Source organism: Austrofundulus limnaeus, unplaced genomic scaffold (genome assembly GCF_001266775.1).
Source record: "Austrofundulus limnaeus strain Quisiro unplaced genomic scaffold, Austrofundulus_limnaeus-1.0 Scaffold57, whole genome shotgun sequence".
Classification (NCBI taxonomy): domain Eukaryota; kingdom Metazoa; phylum Chordata; class Actinopteri; order Cyprinodontiformes; family Rivulidae; genus Austrofundulus; species Austrofundulus limnaeus.
In genome coordinates this window covers 71,339-94,831 of record NW_013952459.1, presented here as the reverse complement: position 1 = coordinate 94,831, position 23,493 = coordinate 71,339, and the positions used below count along the sequence as shown (strand labels likewise).

Here is a 23,493-nt window from a genome sequence, read left to right as displayed (position 1 = left end):
AAACAATGATGCATACAAAATCAAAATGTCAAGGAAAGCAAAACTAAGTTAAAAACAAGTCATGAATGAAAAAAGAGCAGAAAGTATAAACTTATATCTGCCCCTACTTGCAAAATAAAATAACCACCAACTCAAAGGTTCACCATCAGCATACGGCGAGAGTAATTCTACGCACAAAATTATAACGAACAAAATTACAACAAAACAATACTTTAGACAATATTATAATGCTTCATCAAAGTAATTTTCAAGTTTTTTTAAATACAAAAAAATATTTTGACTGTTTTATCTCTCTATCAAGACCGTTCCACAAACAACACCCTTAAGTGAGATGCGTCTTCCCTTTAATACAGTTCTGAATCTATGTTTTTCAGAAGTCTCAACACCTTTTAAATTAAATAGACTTTCTCTTTTGATAAATCTGCTTTGGATGTTGTTAGGTAACAGATTTTTATGGGCTTTGTAAGTTAGAACAAACAGCGTTACACTCATATTACGTAAAGGTTCCATGTTAGGATAGAATGCTCAGAGCAACTTTTTACTGTACTATTACTTACTTAAATAACTTGAATTTTAAAAAAGTAGCTAATACAAGAAACAACTTTGACAGAACTTTAAAAAGTGTGGAAGAATACTATTTATTTTTAGTCCATTCTTTGTTTCTGACAATTATTTTGTTATTGTTTGTTTGGGAAGCCACTGAACTCTGACCTATGAATCATTCAAGGATTACATCTGCACTCATCAAGGGATGAGCTAGTGCTCTGTCCACACACAAACAACTTCGCAAAGAACCAGTTGTTATACAGTCACAAATATATAATTTTGTTCCAATTTTTCATTGCATCAGTTCCGTAAACAGACAATCATAAAATAATGTGCTACTTTTCTCAGATGCCTAGATAAATGGACATTGCTCTGATGATATTGAAAGAATGGGATTGTGTGTGGCAATATATTTATTGACCCATGATTACAAGGAACTGATGAACAAAAGAATTATTGACATATAATGTGGTTCGAATTGTTGTAGTCTTTACACATTTATTAGTTTATAACTGATCCTTTAAAATTCCTTGAAAGCTACGTTATCAATAATTCAAAAGTCTGTTTTTGTTTGGTCAGAGAAAGCAGCTTCTGATGCAGTTTTAGTTTAGAGAAACTGTTTATTGGGTGTGTCTGGATTTTATAGTGTGTAGAAAGGTGCACACTGTTCACTCACAAGTGTGTGTTTACATTCCTGTATAAATATATAAAGTTTATATGTGACACATTTGTAACCATTCGTCATTGATTTCCAGGTATGTTAATTGTTGTTGGAACCCAGTGAGCTCATCTCCCAGTGGTGCCTTAACTTTTTCCTTCAGGTCGGCCACTTAAAATAGTGTTGGTACTTTACATATTTTCCTATAAAAAATAAGCCTGCTTTTTACAAACCAAGCTCTATTCAGCTGTTTTGTGTTTTACTTGACAGTGCTGTGTTTGGTGGCACTAAAAGTAAAGCATTGGTTTTCAAACTTTTATGTGCTTTCATAAAATATACTTTTTGGATATTATTAGATCTCATTGTCATTCAAAAGTAAACGATAAGAAAACACTGGAATTTTCTTCTGCTTTGCGTTTTTTTGAGGTTGATTTTATACATATTAACTATTTGTCAACAGTTGTTTCACAACCTAAATTCACACCACTTGTTTAACTTTAGCTTCTCTCTGTCAAATCAGTTTCAACAAGTAAAGCACCTTTTTCAGTCATGCCTGTTGTCTAAATAAGTTGTGTCCCACACACAGGCTACTTCCAAGAATGGGCTTTTTCACCTCGGACAGGTAATCATTCCTCAATCCCGGACAAACCCGTTGGCCTCTGAAAACTGAAGCACAAACCTTTCCTGGTTCTTCCCTGTTGTCACATCTGTCCTTTTCTCCCTCTGACTTGGCTTCTACTTGGTGGCAGTGGATTTTGTTTTTTCCTTGCTGGGTTCACAGATTTTTCCTCCTATGAAGTGATAACTGAAGCCTGTCCATAAATAGAACCCTAGACTGAGCCTTCTGTTTGGACACCTGACGTTGACTGCTAGAGGACATAGACATCTGATTAGTTAAATAGGGGGAAGATTCAGACAAAACCACCAATACAATTTTTTCCTACTTGGTGACACTTTTGGCCTTACAAATAATAAACCTAAAGGTTTGACCCCGTTTAAATATGCCAGTCATAGTATGTTTGGATAATTAATTCATTCAAGCAAGTTGTTTTTGTTTAACTGTAGTTGTGATTTAGTTGCCTGCAGCTAAATTAGACTGCATACATTCACTTTTTTTAACAAAAAAGTTTATCCTAAAGGACATGATAAATGCTTAAAAGCCGAAGCCTTTTCTAGATCTCCTAAAAGGAACAAAAAAAAATTCTCAGTGTTGTTCTTAAGAGCTTCGCAATCATCTGTAGTTCCTCTACAGGTGTTCATCTATAAGGCTACAGGTTATTTCTGGATGGTGCGGCCTGTTATATAAAACAATTACTATCTTTTTTTCTATTTCTGGGAAATTAAAACGGTTATCTCAATGTTATGGTTTGCCCTTCTTTGTCCCTGCTGGAACTTTTTGGCCTTTTCTGACGCATGGTAAAAGTAAGCCTGGAAAGTTGACCTTCTTGTTTTCTCCCCCAGACAAGAGATGATTTCCTCGGGCAAGTCGACGTTCCTCTCAATTATCTGCCGGTGAGTTATTTTGCATCCGTGTGTGTTTACACAAACTGACTGCTTTTAATAGTGTTTTGAAGACTCAGCTGTTTCACATTCTTCAGTTTTGCTTGGCCCGATTGACTCCATGAAGGTCAGGCTGCACCAGTGTTTGTGTCCGCAACTGTCTGTGTGAGAAAAAAGCTCAGTAAGAAGTGTTTTGTTATGGTTGTCAAACAAGACTCTCCTTGTTAGAAATAGACTGCGGACGTGAGAACATAAACATGATAACTTTGGTTATGAAACGTCAGAACCGATGGAAAAAGCTACACTAGTCAGATTCACACATTCACTTGTACTGTGCGGGACGCTGGGAAACAGCTTCTCAAAACAACAACAACAACATGCAGGATCTGTGCACGCTGAATAAGTTAATCACAAGAACCTGAGATTGTAAAGCTGCATTCCCTCTACTGAATAGGGAAATGTGTTGACAGCTTGATCATTTCTCACTGCAGTCTTGTCAAAAAGAAAAGCACTTAAGTGAAAATTGTTTGGTAGAATTATTAGCATACCTTTTAGATCTCAAAGACCCAAGAAGCTGTAAATTTTTTTTTAAAAAATGGGCTAAATCTGAGTCATGCTGAGAAGTGACGTAAGAAACTTTAAAATGAAACTATAGTGTTTTTCTAAATGAGTCCATGTGTTTTCATTCAGGTTGTTTATGCATGACTGTGTGTTGAAGAAATTTCTGTTATTCATAGTTACTGGACATTTCTGAAGTCATCATTGTCCCTCCCTCCTCCCCCTTCAATAACAGCTTATAATGTTCCTTTTTGTGAAACTGGATTGCAATGCTGAGTCAGTGCCACAATAGCCACATTTGCCATTCTGGACTCTGACTTGTTCTTTTCATACTAAATACAGCGTGGAGTTAAACAGAAACTCATTATTAAACCTGTATGAAAATAAGCCCCTGTCACACTAGACCAGTGGTTCCCAAACTTTTCAGCCTTTGACCCTCAAAATACCAGCAGCAGAGACCTGAGCCCCCAACTGTTGTTGGATCATAAACATTGTTTTCACGTAAAAAAAAAAAAAGAGCATAGTAAGAATGTTCATTATGCTATTTTTGTCCATTTTAAGTATACGCTAACCTTACCCTTTTGTAACAACAAAGGCAAAAAAAGTTATTTTCTTATATAATTTATTCAGAAAATCTTTTCGGGACCCCACCTTGATGTTTTGGGACCCTATTGTGGTTCCCGACCCCAAGTTTGGGAACCACTGCACTAGACAACTTAAGAACATTTTAAAGACATCTACCGTACATTGAAGATGGAATTGAAATAATCAACATAAACCTTCCTTTTGGCATGTACATAATGCAAATTGATCAACTAACTTTTATTAGCAATTTAGACATAAGTTGGCATTGGTTGTCTAGTGTGACAGGGCCTTAGTACTTTTTACCAACTATTTTAGTCACCATCTACAACTTTGATCGGTTCTACAGATCAAATAAGTTACTGAGCTTCAGCAACTCTAATTGTTTTTTTTTATTAAACTTTATTGATCAAATTGCCCAATCTTTACAGTTCAGGACACAGTGAGCTGCCAGCATGGACTGCTTTGGCCCTGTCAGAGAGCAGTTTGAGGTTGTGGTGACTTTTCTGCTGTTCATTTTGTAACAGGAGAACCTCAGCATTGCATAATGACTTGAGGAAGGTTTTAATAGTGTGTGTGTATGTGTGGGGGGGGGGGGGTGGCAGCTGTTCTTTAAAGTAGTGCACAGGGATTATTTGTGTCCAAGCTCCATGTCCTTTTTTTATTTTTTACTTGACTGCTTAATTAACAATTTTGTGTTTTGAATTTTTAGACGGAGGACCCGGCCATGGAGCGTCCATACACATTTAAAGACTTTCTGTTGCGGCCAAGAAGGTCAGTCTTTTGCTGGGTGGTTGCTTGAAGAAAATATATTTAGTAACTTTTTAAACCATATTTCTAGGATTTATTGTTTTCTTAGTAAAGAAAACAAGGATTAAAGTTAAACCCATGTATCCAACGCTGATCTTATGTGTGGGCATCATGTGACGATTATTCAGACGCTAAGAGGGAATACCACCTGGGACTAAAAGGCTGTTGTGAAACTCACCCATGTTTCAAGCATGTAAAGCAGATGTTGTTTTTCCAGCCACAAGTCCAGGGTGAAGGGCTACTTGCGTCTGAAGATGGCCTATTTGCCCAAACAAGGAGGACAAGAGGAGGAGGCTGGAGAGATGAGGGAGGAGGCTGAGGTAAGATCTCAGACATTGTTGTTGTTGACTTGGTTTAAACGGCTGACTTTCTATTACCAAAAGCGTGATTTGTCGTTTTTTTAAATAACACTCATCCAGACAGTATTCTAGTTTTATTACTTCCTTCCTCACAATGACAGCACAGCTCTAAGCTGGAAGACTAACATGAATGCCCTACTTTGGACCAATAGAAATGTCTATGAGGTGTGGGTGGACAAAAGTCAACTCCTCTCTTTTTTTTTTTCCCTGAAAATTTGTGAAGCATATTGTTGCCAGAGTCTGGTAAAAGGGTTAGATCCAGGTTAGGGTCTGGAAAAGTCATTTACAGTGAGGTCTGCTTTTTTTTGCAAAAAATAAGAGCTTTGCCTTTTTTACTTTGATGGGTGCTTTTGCATCTTAAGAGAATGAAAAGCTTTAAAGATAAGCTAGCATTCAACAGCCAGCTGCTTCTGTCAGTAAATGTCATCTAAAGCGAGTCCCATCTTTTATGTATTGTGATATCTGAATCCCCTCCTAAATTTTAAACATTACTAAACTGCAAAGTATTGATTAGTAATCTTATCGTTTGCCTGCAGGATTAAATATCTTTTACCCCATTTTTTTAAATTAAAGCAAATGTGTGCTTTGTCTTTCAGGGTTGGGATGAGTCTGTGGATTCAGGCTCCCAGCGGCCTCAGCAGCTGCTGCCTTCTTTACCTCCAGGCTGGGAGGAAAAGGTGGACAACCTGGGACGCACCTACTACGTCAATCACAACAATCGCTCTACACAGTGGAAACGGCCTTCCAACACGTACTCCTGAGCTTATTTTTCTTTGTTTGAGTTAGAGAACAGCTTTAGTTTGGCATCAGGCTAGAACTGAAAGAAATTCTTGTTATAAAAATATTTAATTCCTTTAAAAACCTATAATACTACTGTAGCTACTGGTTACATTTTGATTTTCTTTATTATTTGATTCACAATGGCAGCTTTTGTAACATCGTCTTTTCATAATAAGGGACGTGATCTCAGAAATTGAGAGCGACAATCAGCAGCGACAAATCCACCAAGAAGCACACCGTGTTTTCCGAGCCAGGCGCCACATCAGTGAAGACCTGGAAAATGAACGCCTGGATTCCAGGGAGATGGACAATGTGAGGAAAAAAAGAAACAAAAACAAAACACAAAACACTGAAAGTAGATTATTCATAAAACCACAGCTGTCCTAAGGTCCTCAAAACACGGTTGTGTCTCTGTTTTTTCTTGTAGTCCTGGGAGCTCATCACAGAAGAGGATCCCAACGACAGCCTGGCCCAGTCTCTGCCTGGTCCCTCCTCCGCGTTGACCCCACAGCACTCGCCGACACCTGTTACTCAGGAGTTCTCTGAAGATCTCAATCTCCGGCTGTCACTCACTCCTGCCACCAACGGTGAAGTGCCAGGGCCCAGCACCTCTCTGGTGAGACCTGAACACTAAGTTTGTTCACTCAAAACTTCAAATCGCTTCTTGTTTGAAATGTTTGCAGCCAGATGGAATTGTTGGTGGGTTTGTTCATTTTCTGTTTTGTTTCGATCCATAAAAAGTTTGTTCTCTCCTCTGCACAGAGCCAGCTGTCAAACAGACTCCGTTCCTCCAGTATGACAGATGGCGTCAGCGATCAGACCCAGGCTCCTCCTTTAACGGTACACAAATTTGATTGAACCATTAAGTTTTCTCCATCCCACTACCTAATTCTTACCTCTTACACCCATTCTTACCTTGTCACCTGAGCAGGTCACTCCTCCTGGCTGACATGCGTACTTTGGATGTGATTTATTGTTTAGCTCCTTTTCTTGCATGTCAAATTTCCATCTCTTCATGCGAGGAAGCTTTCCTGTCAAATTTGATTTTTTTCTCTCCTTACTGTAAAGTAACCACCCCTTTTCCTACCCTCTAATTGCTGTTACTCTTGTGATTCACCCGCTGTTGTGTTTGATGTGTGGAGATGTAGGCTCAACAGGTTTTGACAATATGACCATTCCTGTAGCAGCCCTCGCTGGGGAGCAGAAATGGAGGAAAGCACCACATCAGTTCAAACACAGCCCACAGATTTCTGAGTCATAACATCAGCAAATATTCAGCTCAACAGAGTGTCTTGTGATCTGAATCAGATGCTGGTCATAAAGCTGAGTCATAATGAAAAATACAGGTGCCAAAGTCAGCCTTTCAGTTGAATTTCAGCTTTCCCAGGACCGTCAGTAATTAAGATTTCATCACAGGGGTTGTATAAAACCTCTGCTTTTAACAATTTGGTGTTTAAGTACAGCAAAATCTTATGAATGGAACTCGGTTCATCGGTCAAATGGTAAATGGTAAATGGTACTGAACTTATAGAGCACTTTTCAAGTCCCTCCGGACCCCAAAGCGCTTTACACTAACAGACATTCACCCATTCACACTCACATTCACACACTGATGATGGCAAGCTACATTGTATCCACAGCTGCCCTGGGGCACACTGACAGAAGCGAGGCTGCCATGCACCGGCGCCACCGGACCCTCTGACCACCATCAGTCAAACCTAATATCCTCGAGTTTCGCAATTTGATTCACAGTGAGCAAATCTCAACTAGACAAACAATGTTCATGGTCTAAAAAAATGTTAGTAATAAAGCTGATGAATTGCTCGAGGGCTCAAAGTTAAGTTTGTAACTCCTTGTGCTTTCCTAAAATCACATTTTTAATAGATAATTTTAAATGACAAATGATCCTACTTCCACATGCGTTTTGATTAATTAACAGTAGAAACCGTGCTTAAAGTAGTTTTTACAGTTCAGTATAGGTGGTGCGTATCAAGTTAGTAACTTTTTTGTGAAACTGTTGTCATTCTGCTTGTATCATTGTCTCTGAATGATTCTGATAGAGTTGGAGTTCTCTGTTTTTGATTTGTTTCCTTGTAAGTTTGTTGAGGGTGACATCTTTTGAATCACTTTTGCTGCTCTTTTTAAAGCAACACTCTTCTCTAAACTGTGTTATGTGACTTCATTTTAATTGCATTCTTGGTTTTGATTGAAGTTGCATTGGCTGTGTGTAAAATATAATCGGCAGAATGTGTTCTCCTGTCCAACAGAAAGGTGTAGACTGTCGGGACATCCTAAAACAAAGTCAAGTTCCGCACCATTTGGCTGCCGTGCTAATCTCCATTTAAAATAATTTACAGACAGTAGTCCTGATGCATCTCAGTAATCCAGGTAAAAAATCAAAAAGAAAAAAATTGTGTAGGTCTTCTGGACGGGTTCTTCTCTAATGAAACGTTTCGTCTCTCCTCCAAGAGACTTCTTCAGTCTGAGAGTTTCAGGCAAAATTCAGGCTTTTAAGCCCTGCCTCCATGTGACTGARACTCACATCACATGGCTATCGTTGACACCTAATTAACACCTATTGTTAACAGGGGGTGGAGTGATACTGGCAATAGCTGCGCTATAGGAGGGGGACAACTGAAAACGGAGGCCTCCACCTCTGTTTAATGATGGACGGTCTTTCTTCACAAAAATGGCTTCTTTTACTCCTCTCTCAAACCAGCGTTCCTCTCTATCAAGAATGAGAACATCCTCATCTCTGAAAGAGTGACCGCTGGCCTGTAAATGAGTGAAAACTGCAGAGTTCTGGCCATTAGACGTAGCTCGTCTGTGTTGGGACATTCTTTTGAACAGTGGCTGCTTTGTTTCCCTGATGTATAACTGGTCGCAGTCCTCCTGGCGCTTAACAGCATATACAACATTGCTCTGTTTGTGTCGGGGCACCGGATCTTTGAGGTGAACCAGCCTACGACCAGTCAACGATAGCCATGTGATGTGAGTATCAGTCACATGGAGGCAGTGCTTAAAAGCCTGAATTTTGCCTGAAACTCTCAGACTGAAGAAGTCTCTTGGAGGAGAGACGAAACGTTTCATTACAGACAGTAGGTTTCACAGCCACTGCTCCCTTCCACCATGGCTCATAATCAAATCAATCTCTCTTTCTGCTACTCCTCACCTCCTTCAACAATAAATTCCCCCCGTTTCTGTCCATTCACTTTTCCCCTCACTCAATGCCACCTCCCTCCAGCCCAAATCTTTACCACTCTGGCCATGAAAACATGACATACTGTGAACTAAAGACCGTGTTCCCCTGTTGTCTACCACCAGCAGAGTTCCCAGACCAGAAGAACCAGAGCTCAAACAGTCTCAGGTGGTGAGGAGACCATGGTAATATCTCAGTTTATGTTCAGTACAAAATGATAAATCACAAACACATTTTTTTACAAACACTGTGTATAATAAACTGTTTCTTCTAGGAAAATATGCACAGGCTTTCAGCCGTTTATACTGTGAAATACTTCTGTTTTCGAATAAGTAAATATTGTTTAGGCTTTGTTATTAACCTGTTGCATACATTCATGCTGAAATGGACAGCAGAAGTTCACGTCCTTTTTAGCATGCGATTAATTTGTTTTGTGAGCTCATCACTGCTGTTTGCAAAAGCTGTTCTTCAAAAAACTTCTCCCTCCTTCAGTTCCTTTATTGCTGAGTGCCAGTGATCAGCCATTGTGAACAAGCTGTAAAGCTTCAAATTTTCCTCTGTCATTACTTGATTATAAGGTTCTTTAATGTTTATGCATAATTTATATTTTATGATCTGCTCTGTTTCCACGTGTTGTATTTCCTTTAGTGTTGCTCTTTATATCTTTGTGTATATATCACTGCCAACTTTTCCCCTAGTTTTGAAGTTGTCAGCACTGAACTGTAAATGTCTTATGGAACCTAAGAGGAAATTACTTTAAAGTATTTGTTTTGCTGCTTGTTGTTGCAAAACTAACACACAAAAAAACCCTACATTTAAAGTGTGACTTTATTTGAAGCACCAGTATCTGTCAGGTTATCGATTATGATTTTAAAATGACATTGCTTTGACATCGATTTCCCCCACATGAGTCTTTGAGCTTTATTAGCTTTTACTGATGATGGTTTGCTTTCTTTTTACACTTGGCCAGTCTCCCTCGGCAGCTCCTTACACCTTGACCACCCCCGGCCTGCCCCCTGGATGGGAGGAGAGGAAGGACGCCAAGGGGAGAACTTATTACGTCAACCATAACAACCGCACCACTACTTGGACTAGGCCAATTGTGCAGGTACAGCAGGTCCGAGGGCTGGCTGTCGGGCTGGCTTCATGCATGGTACTGGACTGTACCTTGCTTCCTGTCATGGCATTGGCCTGTGTGTCGGCCCTTCTGTCCCCTTTACCCCCGTCCTTTGTTTTTTCTGTATATGTTCATAAAGAAGTACAGATGGAGACTCCTTAAAATCTCAACGTTCCTTTTTCTGGCTTTCCCTCTGTCTGGTTTCCTGTTTTGTCCAACTTAATTGTATGTCTCTCCTCTCTTGTCTAGCATTTTGCTTGATATTAGGATGAAGTGCATCTTTGTATTGGTCACACCTTTCTAAACCCTGGCATGGATCTGTAACTACCACTCTTCCTTCCCCTTCACTCACCTCAGCTCTGTTTTTGCACTTGTCTCCTCCTGTCGTTCTGTCTACAAATGAAGCAAATAGTCATCAAAACCAACACTGATGGGTTGAGTCTACCTTTTTTTTGTTTTGGTGTTTTAAAAAGCAATCATTTTTTTCGTCATTTTCCAAATGTCACCACTTGTTCATCGCCACAGTGTCTTTTCATTCTTTTTTCTTTTTATTATTACTGAAGAAAAAAAAGCCCTACATAAAGTGATTTGTCCCTGGTTTTTGTTTTGAAGTGGAATTTTTCCCATGTGTGTATTTAAGGACTCCAGTTTTTACTCTCTCACACACTTCACGGGTCTAAATGTCTTGTGCATTTGAAAATTTCAGGAGCTCATTTCTTGAGAGTAGAGTTGGCATCCAGACCCTTCCGGTGCAGACAAGCATCTTTTGACAAAATGATTCGTGACCAAACAAGGCTTTCATTTTGCTAAACAGCGTCAGTTGATTTAACCCTCTCTCCACCTAACCTCCAAAGTGCTGTTTTCACCAACAGCTGACCGAAGACGGAGCCAGCACCTCAGCAGCAGCAGCAACAACTTCAGGAGGAGCCTCGGCACTGGCATCTGCTTTCACCCCCTCCTCCTCCTCCTCCAATGCTCCCAGCAACCACCTCCAGGAGCCCCAAGTCCGACGACCTCGTAGCCTCAGCTCCCCCACCGTCACCCTTTCCACCCCTTTGGAGGTGAGAATTAGACACCTGAACTATCCCGCTCCATCACTCCCATTTTCTTTTTTCCCATTCTCACCAGCAGGGCCGCACCTATTTCTGTCCCATTTTCTCCCAGCCATGTTCTTTTTTCACCCAGTTGAAGATGGTCAAATTAAAACCTTAGCCTTTTTACATTTTTTAGCCTCATTACTTTTGACATCTGTTAACTCTCCTGTTTTCAGGTTCATGTTTTCCAGAGGCTGTTTTGATCATCACAAATCATACGAAACTGTTGACCTCTCACCTTTTTAATCATCCTAAATCTCTCTCTCTATTGATAATGATTCTTTTCTTCACTCCTTCCTCTTTTTGTTATCATCAGTCAGTAGTGAGTTGATTTCGGTAATAGTGGCTACAGGTGGGTGTTTTTGTGTTAAACTAACATCCACAGAAATACCAGAAGCCAAGTTTTGTGAAAGAGCTTAATAGTTAATGTTTTGACTGAGCTCATGCGACAAATGAAAAAGCTGCATTGTTTCATTGCTTTGGACTAACCTGAACTCACACTGTAAAGGTTTTGTGTAATAATGAATGTCTCTTCAGCACATTAAGATTCATCATGCAGCTGTGTTTTCACAACTTCATGCTTTTCATGCTGATTTAAAAGTGTTAATATTCACACAGCGCAGGTAGTTAACTTGTGAGCTGCTTGATCCTCCAGGTGAATTATTGAAATTCTTCTTGTTGTTTGGACCTTTTTTTAGTGCTGTCAAATCATGCAGATAATGCTATCAGATCTTGTTGCTACAGCTTGAGGCCTTTTGAATTCACATTTTAAAGCAAAACATCTCAGCTTCATACACTTTATCTGGTAGGAGCATTATCTTAAACTTTGCAGATTCAACATGATCATAAAGAAACAAGAAGCCTAGTTAATGAAGACCAACAGTCTCTAAAAACGGATGACCTGTTCTTGACCTTCTGCTGCTGCTAATGGCTTTACATGATGGTAAAGATCATTCATTTCTGTGGAGGGAACAGACCTGAAGGGGCTTTAATTAAAATGTCTTTGAGCATGTGTTTATTAACAAGACGTGGGAGTAAAAGGAAATGGAACTCATACAGAGATTGATGTAATTACAGCTTCCAGTGGAGGTGGAAGGTCTGTAATTAATTACAGCATTTTTTCTGTTTTAGAAAAATGAGATCAGTGATAATTACTGCAGGAAAAAATTGAAGTCGTATTTGTCAGTTTAGGCTTGGAAAATGCAAGTCTGATTTGGATTTTTATTTACTGAGATGACATGTTTCTCGTTTAAAGCTGTTGTGATTGACATATTTTGGTATTTTCATTGAATGGGGTAAAATAACTAACTTACACTAATGTGAGGACAATGTTGGTGGTGCACTGTGTCCTAGTGGGTATCAGCATTTTGAAAAAGATTTAAATTTTTTACTTGTTTTCAGAAGATAAAGGTAAATTTGGCTGACTTGGGCTCATTTTGCTCTTACTGTCTTCAAACAATGACAGAATGTCAGTCATTCGTTAAGTCTTCCTGAGATATATTAATGAAACTGGTTTATATATTTTCCCTTGTTTTTTTGTTTTTTTTTCAGGGTGCCAACAACATCCAGGTGAGAAGGGCTGTGAAAGACACACTCTCCAATCCTCAGTCCCCTCAACCGTCCCCCTACAGTTCCCCCAAATCTCAACACAAGACACAGCAGAGCTTCTTGCCCCCAGGCTGGGAGATGAGAATAGCTCCGAACGGACGGCCGTTCTTCATCGACCACAACAGCAGAACCACCACCTGGGTGAGTTCACACACTGAGCCATGATCAATTCTTACTCTAAGAATAGAAATTTTGGCAAATAAAAAGAAAATATAGTTGATTTTTTTTCCTCTGGATGTAATGTTTTTGGTGATATTTGATCTAATGAAATAAATCTAGAACAGCTGTTAGTTCTTTTCTTTACAGGATGGTTTACTGACACCTTGTGGTATAAAAAGTCAAACACTTTTTTAGGAACACGTTACATTGAATATTTGTTTCCTTATTCCTGAGTTAAAAATAAATTGTTACTTGTTTAGTCATATTTTTCCCCCTTTTTTTGCTGCTGATCAACAGGAGGATCCCAGGTTGAAGTATCCGGTCCATATGAGGAATAAAAACTCCATGGAGCCTGGTGACCTTGGTCCTCTTCCTGTAAGTACGGTCACAGATTGATTTATATCTGTTTGGCCTCCCAAGCTCATTCATAGCAACCTCAGAAAATGCTTTGTCTCATTCACCCACCACAACCAGTATTTATTACATTTCATCTATAGTATTTGCTTTAACATAAAAAAAAAACTAAAGAGTAATATTTACACAAAAAACTTTTATTCTCAATTATGCTTTTTGTTACCAGTCAGTTTAGTCAGCTTGTTACAATGTCCATTTATTTCACTCTTTTTTTGTTAGTCTAATTAAAATTAAAAGGTCTGGGGAAACTACATCTCAAGAATAAACTAGAATTCACCTAATTTGGAGGTAAATGTAATAAAAAATAAAAAAATTCTTGAGTTTTTTTTTTTATTATTATCACATTTTAAATTGATCCAGAGCCAAAAGAAAACATGTAATTTGTTTGAAATGTCTAAAAACACTGAAACCGCCTTTAAAGTTTTAAATAGCTATAAAAATTGCTGAAATAGTTGAAATTAGCATAATGAACATGTTCTCTGACATAAGCTGTTGAAAGCTGAAATGACCACAAAATGGTAATTTAGCTGGAATTTAGCTTAGTTGAATTTTTCTAAAGAGCAGCTAAAAACAGAAAACAGCTGAAAGAAGCACAAAATGTTTCACTTCAAAATCACAGAAAAGGCCAGAATGAGAGCTAAAAAAGTAGAAAGGAAAACTAGAAGCTGATGAAATCTGGAATTTGCACAAAGAAGTTAAAAGTAGAAATAATAAAAGGTAAAGATTACAGTAAGATTACAGTATTCAATAAACATTTTAACATGTTTTAAGGATGTTAAGCTCAGTTTATTTTCAATGAGGAAAAAAATGACAGGAAAGCTAAATACCTTTAAAAAGTACAAATTGCTGAAGTACCAAAAGTCACAACCAGAATGTCCTGAAGGAGCCAAACATTTTGAAATGCAAGTTGTTGAAATAGGACAAAAATCGCAGAACAAAATCTGTGCTGAATATGTAGTGTGAATGCTTATCTAACATTCACACAATAATGTTACTTTGTTTTTTTGACAGTGGCATTGGCAAAATATCTCATGAACCAGTGGACTAATTTTAATGAAACAAAGTAATGAGTAAAGGTGGCTGAACGGATGAAGATCTTCTCAATATAGATGATTTTACTTTAAAACTATTGCTATGAAAGGCATTCTTTAAGGAATTTTAGGCCATTAAATATTCAACAAAACAAGAATGTAAAATGAAACAAATGAGGAATTTAAATTTTATAGTCCCTGGCTTTGTCATAAAACTGATATATTATGTATTTTGTCTTCTCATTGCAGAAAGTTGTCACTGATTTGTTTGTAGACTTTTCTAATGATACGCTCTCTGTCATGTATAACTGGAGTTGAAGAGGTTTTTATGCCTCAAAGCCGTTACAGATTGTGTCATTTGCATTTTGATGGTTCATTTGTTAGTATCTAAAAGGGTTTTCAGTCTACAGTGCATTCTAATGTAGATTCTTTGTAACAAATGGTCCAAACAACTGCAGGGAGATGTTTAATGAAAACTTGAGGTCTGAGCAGCTCACGAGCTTGTGTGGCGTGAGTGCATGTGTGTGTGATCTTTCTCTTTCCTTCTTTCTCATTTCTCTCCATTCTGGTGGATCTAATGTACGCCACTTCTTCTACACCTGGCCATGTCTGTCTGGCAGAACCTTCCAGAGGAGGTTGGTTGGTGCCTCCCTCCCTCTGCCTGCCTTTCAACCTGTCTGATCCAGTCTGGTCAAAAGTGCCTGCAGACAAGCCTTATTTTTTTCTTTTCTTCTTTGTCTTTCTCTCTTTTTCTCTTTCCCTGTCATGACCGGCATGAATGGATTGTACCTCTCCCCTCCTTCTGGTGTTTCACTCCCGTTTTTTTTTCTTTCTTTCTGTGAGCGCCATCCCTGCTTTGCCACTACCTCTTTGTTTTATTTATGATTTGTTTTTTTGAAGCTCCTGGCCATTATTTTGGGATTCCTCAGCCTTCTTCATGTCTGTTTTACTTTCATCAACATCTGAGGCACAGTTACATACGTTTTGTAAAATGGAACAAAATAAAATCCTCCAGGCATTTGTTAGAGGGAGAAATAGACCCAAAAAGACGGACTGATGGAGGAAAGGGGAGTGAAAGAACAAGGGAGGTTCCAAAAGGAGCCAGAGGAAGGAACTGACAATAACCTGCACTTATTATCACTTTTTGTTTGGTCCCCAATCATTTAGCAGCAGCATATTTAGAAACATATGATGGAACAACACTTCATTTGGCAGATTATCAGACTCTGTTCCTTTCTCCACCCATTTTACCCTCATTTATTGTTTGATTGCTGCTGGCGTATGAGTGTGTATGTGTGTGACACTGTACTGCGTGGTCACCATGGTGTTGGTATACTGGGTTGTAGTGATGATAAAACGTTTCTGTTGTGGTCGTACCCCTGCCTTGCTGATGTGTTAGAGACCTGACTCAAATAGGACAGGAAATCCTTTAATTTCCTTTGCGGTGTTTGATTGAGCTTGCCTCGCCTTCAGTGCTGGGATGTCGGTGTTTTCGACCGCCTTAATGGTCGTTCAAGTTCAATTAAACGTGAATCGAAAAGGAAACCTAAACGGATGCATTTAAAATACTATTTGAGCACAGCTTGTTGTGGTGGCGCAAAAAAAAAAGTATTTTCCTCATTCATTCATCTTTGCTTTTTGTTTTGTTTTTCAGCCTGGATGGGAAGAAAGGGTTCACACAGATGGACGCACCTTTTACATAGATCACAGTAAGATAACCCTTTGTTCTTCTAATGCTTTTATTCGTTTGTGTTTATGTTCTTAGTTTGGTTTTTCTTTGTGTGTCATTCACTTTACTCCAGGTACGTTTAAATCAAAAACACCCAGAACTTAAAAAACGCCTAATTTCTTTGTTTTTTTTATGGTTAAAGGTTATTTCAGGCTATTTCACCTTGTTTAATGAGTGAAGAAAGTTCATGTCTGAAGTGTGAAACATTTCCGTTTTAGTGGAGTGATGTGTAGCAGGTGACCTACAGTATGAAACTCCAGAAAAGATCATTGCAATTTAAATGACCTCCTATTTGACCATAATGTTTGTTTGATACCACTTCCATGATTACATCACTTACTCTGTTTTTGTTTGTTGAAGTTTGTTTATTTATTTTGGTAGTTTCAGGAGTTTTAGTTTTCTTTTGCAAATGACATGTTTGTGAATTTGGCAAAGGATAGAATTCATACATGAAAACCAACATTTAGATAATTTTATTACTTTTTCTGTCACTGTTTCTGTTTAGATAAATTAAAAATATAATAACCTGTACAAGCTTCCTGTAAGGAATTTAATGTAACTAAACTGAATGAAATGAAAAACTGAATATTTCCCTCTATGGAAATATGGTTATTATAAAATGTTTTAAATGGATTTGTGTCCAATACATTGCGCTAGAACCCATGATTACTTAATTGTCTGTATATATGCAGATAGATTTATTGCTTTGTTTATATAGTTTATGGGCAAAAATGGTCTGGCTTGTGCCTTTAAACATTTCCAGGCATTTCCAGAGGCTACTGGGGGCATTTTATTTGAAGACCAGCTTCCTTCAGTTCTTACCTTTTTAGTTTGACACCCTTACAAAATAAAATAAATACCAAAAGGCTTTAAAGGAATTTCAGTGGTGACAGTTAAGGGTAAGTTCTATATCAAAGTTGGAAAAGAGAAGAGTTTTCATGATAATATGAATTATAGGAAAAGTTTCCAAAAGATGACATTTTCTGAACATTTGTTTTTTTTATCTGATTTTTGTCCAAATTAGAGTCTGAAATTAATTAACTGCTGTTTTTTTTCCACTCAGATACAAAGACCACACAGTGGGAGGACCCCCGTTTACAGAGTCCAGCTATCACGGGACCTGTGAGTAAATTCCTCTTTCACCCTCATTTCTTCATTCCCCACATGCAGCAATGCACTTTCATCTGAGGCACACCGTCTTCAACGAGATGACTCAGATTGTCACGGCAGTTCTAACAAAACCATGACTATCTTGGTGTCCTTGTATGCAACTTTAGATAATGTTTGCTTTTATTGTTTATTTGTTACTCCATAAAGTTTTGTGTATTGTGAAGCTATGTGGTTCCGCCTTTTCACTTCTGTGCAGGCTGTTCCATACTCCAGAGAATTCAAACAGAAGTATGACTACTTCAGGAAAAAATTAAAGAAACCAGTAAGAAACTATTCTTACCTCTTGATTTTTGTGTTATGATCCAACATGTGCTTAACATAAGAATTAGATGTAATGTGTCTTAAACTCGTTAAAAAGTTGGAATTTGCTCGTCTCTGTTCTGAAGTCTTACTTTTAGCTGACCTGACCACATTTTGGACTTTTAATTTGTGACAGAGCAACCTTTGCAATCTTTTCTCTGAACTGTTTTGCAGGCTGACATCCCCAACCGATTTGAGATGAAGCTCCACAGGAACAACATCTTCGAAGAGTCGTATCGTCGAATCATGTCGCTGAAGAGACCGGACGTCCTGAAGGCGCGGCTGTGGATTGAGTTTGAATCTGAAAAAGGATTGGATTACGGCGGCGTGGCCCGAGAGTGGTTCTTCCTTTTATCTAAGGAGATGTTTAATCCATACTACGGCCTGTTCGAGTACTCCGCTACGTAAGTCTCTGCCTGCGTTTGTGCTCACTTTACAAAAGAAAAAAGAGAGTTTAATTGAGATAAAACCCCAGGATGCAACACAGTATTTGGAGTTACATGAAGCCAGAATAGGAACACGCTGTGCTGAAAATATCCTCTTCTCATATGTTTAGACCTTCTCCACAAAGTGTGCTAAAAGGCTCTGCTGTTGTGTTGTTTTCCTTGTGAGACTTGTAAAAACTTCCTCTTTCTTTGATTGTCTTTTCCTCTAATTCTAAAGCCATCCTGAAGCAAATGTTTCCCACAAACACCATCATTAAAGAGTTTTTGTTTTGCTTTGTTCTCGGCACTGCTGTCCTTACATAATGACTGTTTTTTATTTTAGTCTTGAGGGCTCTTACATAACAAGAGGTTGTAAAAAATGAACAAAATGTGTAGCCTTTAAAACTTTTTTTATCATTTCTTAGATCATTGTGTTGCAGCAATAAATAAAAAGATATTATTGATCACTTTAGATATCTTGGCTATTTTATTGTGAAGTCCATTAAAATAATGCATTAGTTTGAACTCGGAACCTGTTTGTTTGTTCTTAAAATGGATTAAAAAGCTAATGACTTTCTTCCTGTTTTTATTTTTTTTATTTTTGTATGTGTGTGTGTCTAATCAGGGATAATTACACTCTCCAAATCAATCCTAACTCCGGCCTCTGCAACGAAGATCACCTCTCCTATTTTAAGTTCATTGGTCGTGTGGCGGGAATGGCCGTGTTTCATGGAAAGCTGTTGGATGGTAAGATAATCTGTGCTTGTAATCGTCCTAAATATGTTTTTATCTTAACATATTTTCATTTATCCTTTTGAGAATTCTCATAAATTCATTTTTGAAGCATTTTCTCCACACTTACATGGTGTAATGTACCAATACTGTCTTCTGTTATTGTAGGTTTTTTCATTCGACCGTTTTACAAGATGATGCTGGGAAAACAGATTTCTCTCAAAGACATGGAGTCTGTGGTAAGACCTTATTCCCGCTTTTTTATTGTCTGATTCATTCAGTCCGCATTACACATGAGTATTTATTTGATTAAAATAGTTCTTTATAACTTTGACTAACCAGAGTAAATCTCTACCCACAGGACAGTGAATACTACAACTCACTAAAGTGGATTCTGGAAAATGATCCCACTGAGCTTGACTTGAGGTTTTGCATTGATGAGGACAACTTTGGACAGGTGTGCAGTCATTCAGTCATTTGTATTTTATCAGTGAAGACCTCATCTGTTGTTTAGCATTAAGACTATCTTAGCATTCAACTTTTTTTGTGTGTATTTCTTTCTTCAGACGTATCAGGTGGACCTGAAGCCCAGCGGCTCAGACATGGTGGTCACCAACGACAACAAAAAGGAGTACATAGAGTAAGTCATATTCATTTATTTAAAATTACTATTTCAAACTCATCTCATCAGTGTTTTCCTCTTTCAGCTTGGTCATCCAGTGGCGATTTGTCAACCGGGTTCAGAAGCAGATGAATGCGTTCTTAGAGGTATTTATGTGCAGTTATAAAAGTTACCACATGGTGGCGGGGTAACCACAGATTTACTGTTTTTACAAGTCTGTTTTTAAACCTCGACGTTCCTCATCTATTACATTTTTGACCGTTTCAGTGCTTAGTGAAGTGTTTTGTATTTCTGTTGTGTTTAATTGGTTTTGCTGGATTTTTCAGGGCTTCACTGAACTCATTCCTATTGATCTGATCAAGATTTTTGATGAAAACGAACTGGAGGTATAAACACATAAGAGTTTAAACCTTTTGTTTTAAATGTCTCTGGAAAATTTTCTAAACTATGTTCATGCAAATTTTTTGAGGCTTCTTCAATCAAAGACATTTTATTATAATATAGTTGTTACAGTACTCCTCACACTTCATTGCATTTTATTTATTTAAATATTATTTAATTTACTAATATTCTGTCTGATTCGTGAAGCTGCTCATGTGTGGTCTCGGTGACGTGGACGTCAACGACTGGAGGCAACACACTGTTTACAAGAACGGCTACTGTCCCAACCATCCAGTTATACAGTGGTTCTGGAAGGTTTGTTTCACACACACACACACACACACACNCACACACACACACACACACACACACACACACACACACACACACACACATTTATTCTTTTATCGTTATAACTTCAGGGAGTTGCATTTCTTTCTATTCACTTATCGGTCATAACTAACCCTGACCCCTCACCCTACACCTAACCCCTGACCCACCAATGGTAATTCCCCTGATGGGGACTGCTTCATAAGGAACAGTGGGTTCTCACCAGGCTGGAAAAACAGTCAAAAATTGTCCCCACCAGTTAACAAAAACGTGTTCACACACTCATGACGCCATGCAGCAGAAATCCACACTTTGATGCCACCAAGAGTTGCAAATCACTTATAAACCATAAATAAATAAATAAATAAGTTTTAAACTAAGGAGAGTAGTTTCTGATGTTTAGGAAGCAGATTTTTTTTATTCATTTGAAAAAATATTTTTTTTACTTGTTTAAATTTAAAATAGCCGAAGTGTCTTCACCTTCTTCTCCTGTTCAGATTTGGGACAACACAATAAAATGACAATAATTGATATTGTTCCTTTTTTTTTTTCAGATATAAAACAACAAAGTTCAACTCAACATATTACGAAAATTAATATTTGAACGAACCGCAGTGAGGTCAAATTATAAATTAACAGAAATCAACACTTGAAAAATAGATCTGAAGTGAGTCAGCTGTGGTGCATCGGTAGAAAACTTACAGTAGCATTAGATGGTTTCAAAATGTGATGAATGTGAGTCTATTGAAGGAAATGTCCAAAATATATTCCTAAAGATTGTTTTGAAGCAGATAGAGCAGAAATAATTTGTTTTCTCTTTTTTTCCCTTTGCACTAGCGAAGCTACTTCTACTACTATCTACGAAATCCAGATATGGTAATATAGTTTGAGGTTTCCTCTTTCGAATGATGTCAGTAAATCCTCATTAGATGAGTTAAAACAGGCTTCAGACTGACTTTTCCAGTTGTCTTCTCAATTACCAAGACAAATCAAGTCTTATATTGAGAACTGTTCATAATTTTAGAATAACCAGGGTATAAAGATCTGTCTTGAAAAGCCAGGAGCCTGAATGTGGGCTTGGTTTAGTTTGATCTATTTGGACTTGATCTTTGTTTCTATGAGACTGGTCACATCGGGCCTTTTTTAATTTATTTTTTCTTACTGTTGTCATAAACTGGATTCCATTAATTGTGTGAATGCCTGTATGGCATTCACACATTTGAGATCCTTTTTTCTTCCGTATGTTTTTCGGCACCTTTCTCGTACCACAATTTTTGTGCTACTTCAACCATTCATATATCAAAACGTTCAGCTCTTTCGTGCAATGCCTGCTATGACTTTTGGTATTTCAGCTATTTATAGCTTTTTAGCTATTTCAACCTTTTTAGCCACCTTTTTCCCATTGACTTTGAATGGGGCTATTTTCAACAACCTTCAAATTCTTCAAGTAGTTTCTAAATCTTTACAAAACCTTACACAATTTATTCTGGTTGTGCTCTTTTTTACTCCCTTGTGCAATTTTAGAAAGGTTTTTACTAACTTTGGCTGTTTTCTGCTATTTCAGCTATAGTTCTGCTTCTTTGTGCTATTCTTCTGTTTATTTGTGCTTTTTTTCTGCTAATTTGAACTATTTATGTTTCTTACAGTTGCTTTCTACTTTATTCAGATAGTTTCTACAAATTGAGCTACATTTTAGCTGTTAATAGCTAAAATTAGCTTTTTAGGCTATATACATATTTTGTTTGTAGCAATTACAACTTAATTCTGCTAAATTCACCAAGGTAGTACTCCCTATGCATTCTTATGATAAATAAAATATTTCCAGCTTCTGGCTTCTACGTTTGGATAGCTTTTATGCTAATTTTAGCTTTTTTCTGCTATTTTATCTGTAGTTCTATTTTCTACTATTCCTGTGCTATTTTTTTTGCTTTTTGGTGTGTTTTTTTTTCTGGTACTTTGTGTTATGCATGTTTCTTACAGGTGCTTTCTGCTTAATTAAGCTATTTTAGCATTTAGCTTTTTTATGCTATTTTAACTATATTTTTTCTCCTTTTTTACTGTTTTTCTGTTTTATCATTTGCTTCTTTCAGCTTTTAAAGTTTGACTTAGAATAATACTTTTGCTATTAAACATTCTCAGCTCAATTTCAGCAACTTTCAGCAACAGGCATTCACACTAGCATTTTCACAGGAAATGCAATTTCTCTAGTTGTAATTTAATAAGAATTGGACAAAGATTGGATTCTGTTGTGCTTTGACTCTCTCTCTAAATTGATTCTTCATAAACATCAGTTTGAGTTAATGACCAGTCTGTAGCAAAGGCTGGTCACTTTTGTTCCCAGTATATTTGACAGCTGTGCCATGCTGTGGTGTTTTCTTCAGAAAGTGTTTTTAAACAATTCCTTTTCCTGTAGAATATGGCACCTGACAGGCAGCATAGTGTACCTTTCAACGATTTTAACCAACTTTATCTTTATGTTTTACTTATGAAGACTTTAAGAAAACTTGAGGTTCTTGAACGCTAAACAAGTGAGAAGATTAAATGAAATTAAAAGCTTAACACTTTCTGAATGAAATATATTTTAAAGGAATTCCTAACATGAGAAACAAAACGGGAACAAATAATTTTAAAAACAAACTGCTAATTTAAAGTGCTTAAAGATACATGTTTAGGAGCCTTTGTTATATTTGAATGAGTCACTGTGGGAACGGCTCAGTGAGAAATTCAAAAGTAAAATCAGTAGTGTTGCAGCTTTTTTAGAACTAGTGTTAAGTGTAATCAGAACGTTTCATGATACGAGCTGGGTCCGGTCATGTTCCTGTGTATTTGACCTGAGACAGATTTTCTGGCCTCATTTTTGTGGATCAAAGTCTGTTTGGAAGAACAGGCTTGTTTGCTCTGATGAAAGAACCCAAAGTATTACCTGTCCTCGTTATTATCTTGAGCGTTAACAGACTTAAACACATCAAACACACTTCTGTTTGAATTTGTACTCTCACTTTTGGTTTTTCATAAGATTGTTGTGACAATACGTTGCCCAACATGTTACCTAAATCTTTGCTTTCACAATGACATCAAACAGACCCCAACACATTTTTGGAACAACTTTATTCCTCGTAAAGCTACATTTGAGCCCTAAGTAATTGATAAAATTTAACTCAAACCTTAATCTTCTCATAGATAATGACTCTTGTTGGCACACTTAAGCTAAATTTTAGGGCTGTCAAGTGATTAATAGTTTTAATCTGATTAATCCCAAAGTAGCTGTGAATTAATCATGATTAATCTTAAATTTAATACACATTTCTGTTGCATATTGATAAAATAAATTACTTGTTATTAATTAGTTTTTAATGTTTTATTTAGAAAACAAAATTGATGCTTAGACA

At 37.5% G+C, this 23,493-nt stretch overlaps 1 protein-coding gene across 1 annotated transcript in view; it reads left to right on the top strand.

The window, feature by feature from the left end:
* nedd4l (NEDD4 like E3 ubiquitin protein ligase) overlaps window positions 1–23,493 on the top strand; it is a gene marked incomplete at its 5' end in the record, with an annotated part of 52,598 nt that overhangs the window by 26,043 nt on the left and 3,062 nt on the right. Inside the window, 24 exon segments of the mRNA XM_014009315.1 lie at window positions 1,791–1,826; window positions 2,666–2,716; window positions 4,557–4,618; window positions 4,872–4,974; window positions 5,610–5,764; window positions 5,970–6,105; window positions 6,221–6,409; window positions 6,556–6,633; window positions 9,118–9,177; window positions 9,963–10,100; window positions 10,982–11,170; window positions 12,755–12,952; window positions 13,268–13,345; window positions 16,070–16,124; window positions 17,208–17,266; window positions 17,511–17,576; window positions 17,789–18,018; window positions 18,665–18,786; window positions 18,940–19,010; window positions 19,133–19,228; window positions 19,338–19,411; window positions 19,479–19,539; window positions 19,720–19,779; window positions 19,982–20,089. Of these exon segments, the coding sequence (XP_013864769.1) occupies window positions 1,791–1,826; window positions 2,666–2,716; window positions 4,557–4,618; window positions 4,872–4,974; window positions 5,610–5,764; window positions 5,970–6,105; window positions 6,221–6,409; window positions 6,556–6,633; window positions 9,118–9,177; window positions 9,963–10,100; window positions 10,982–11,170; window positions 12,755–12,952; window positions 13,268–13,345; window positions 16,070–16,124; window positions 17,208–17,266; window positions 17,511–17,576; window positions 17,789–18,018; window positions 18,665–18,786; window positions 18,940–19,010; window positions 19,133–19,228; window positions 19,338–19,411; window positions 19,479–19,539; window positions 19,720–19,779; window positions 19,982–20,089 (2,475 nt within the window).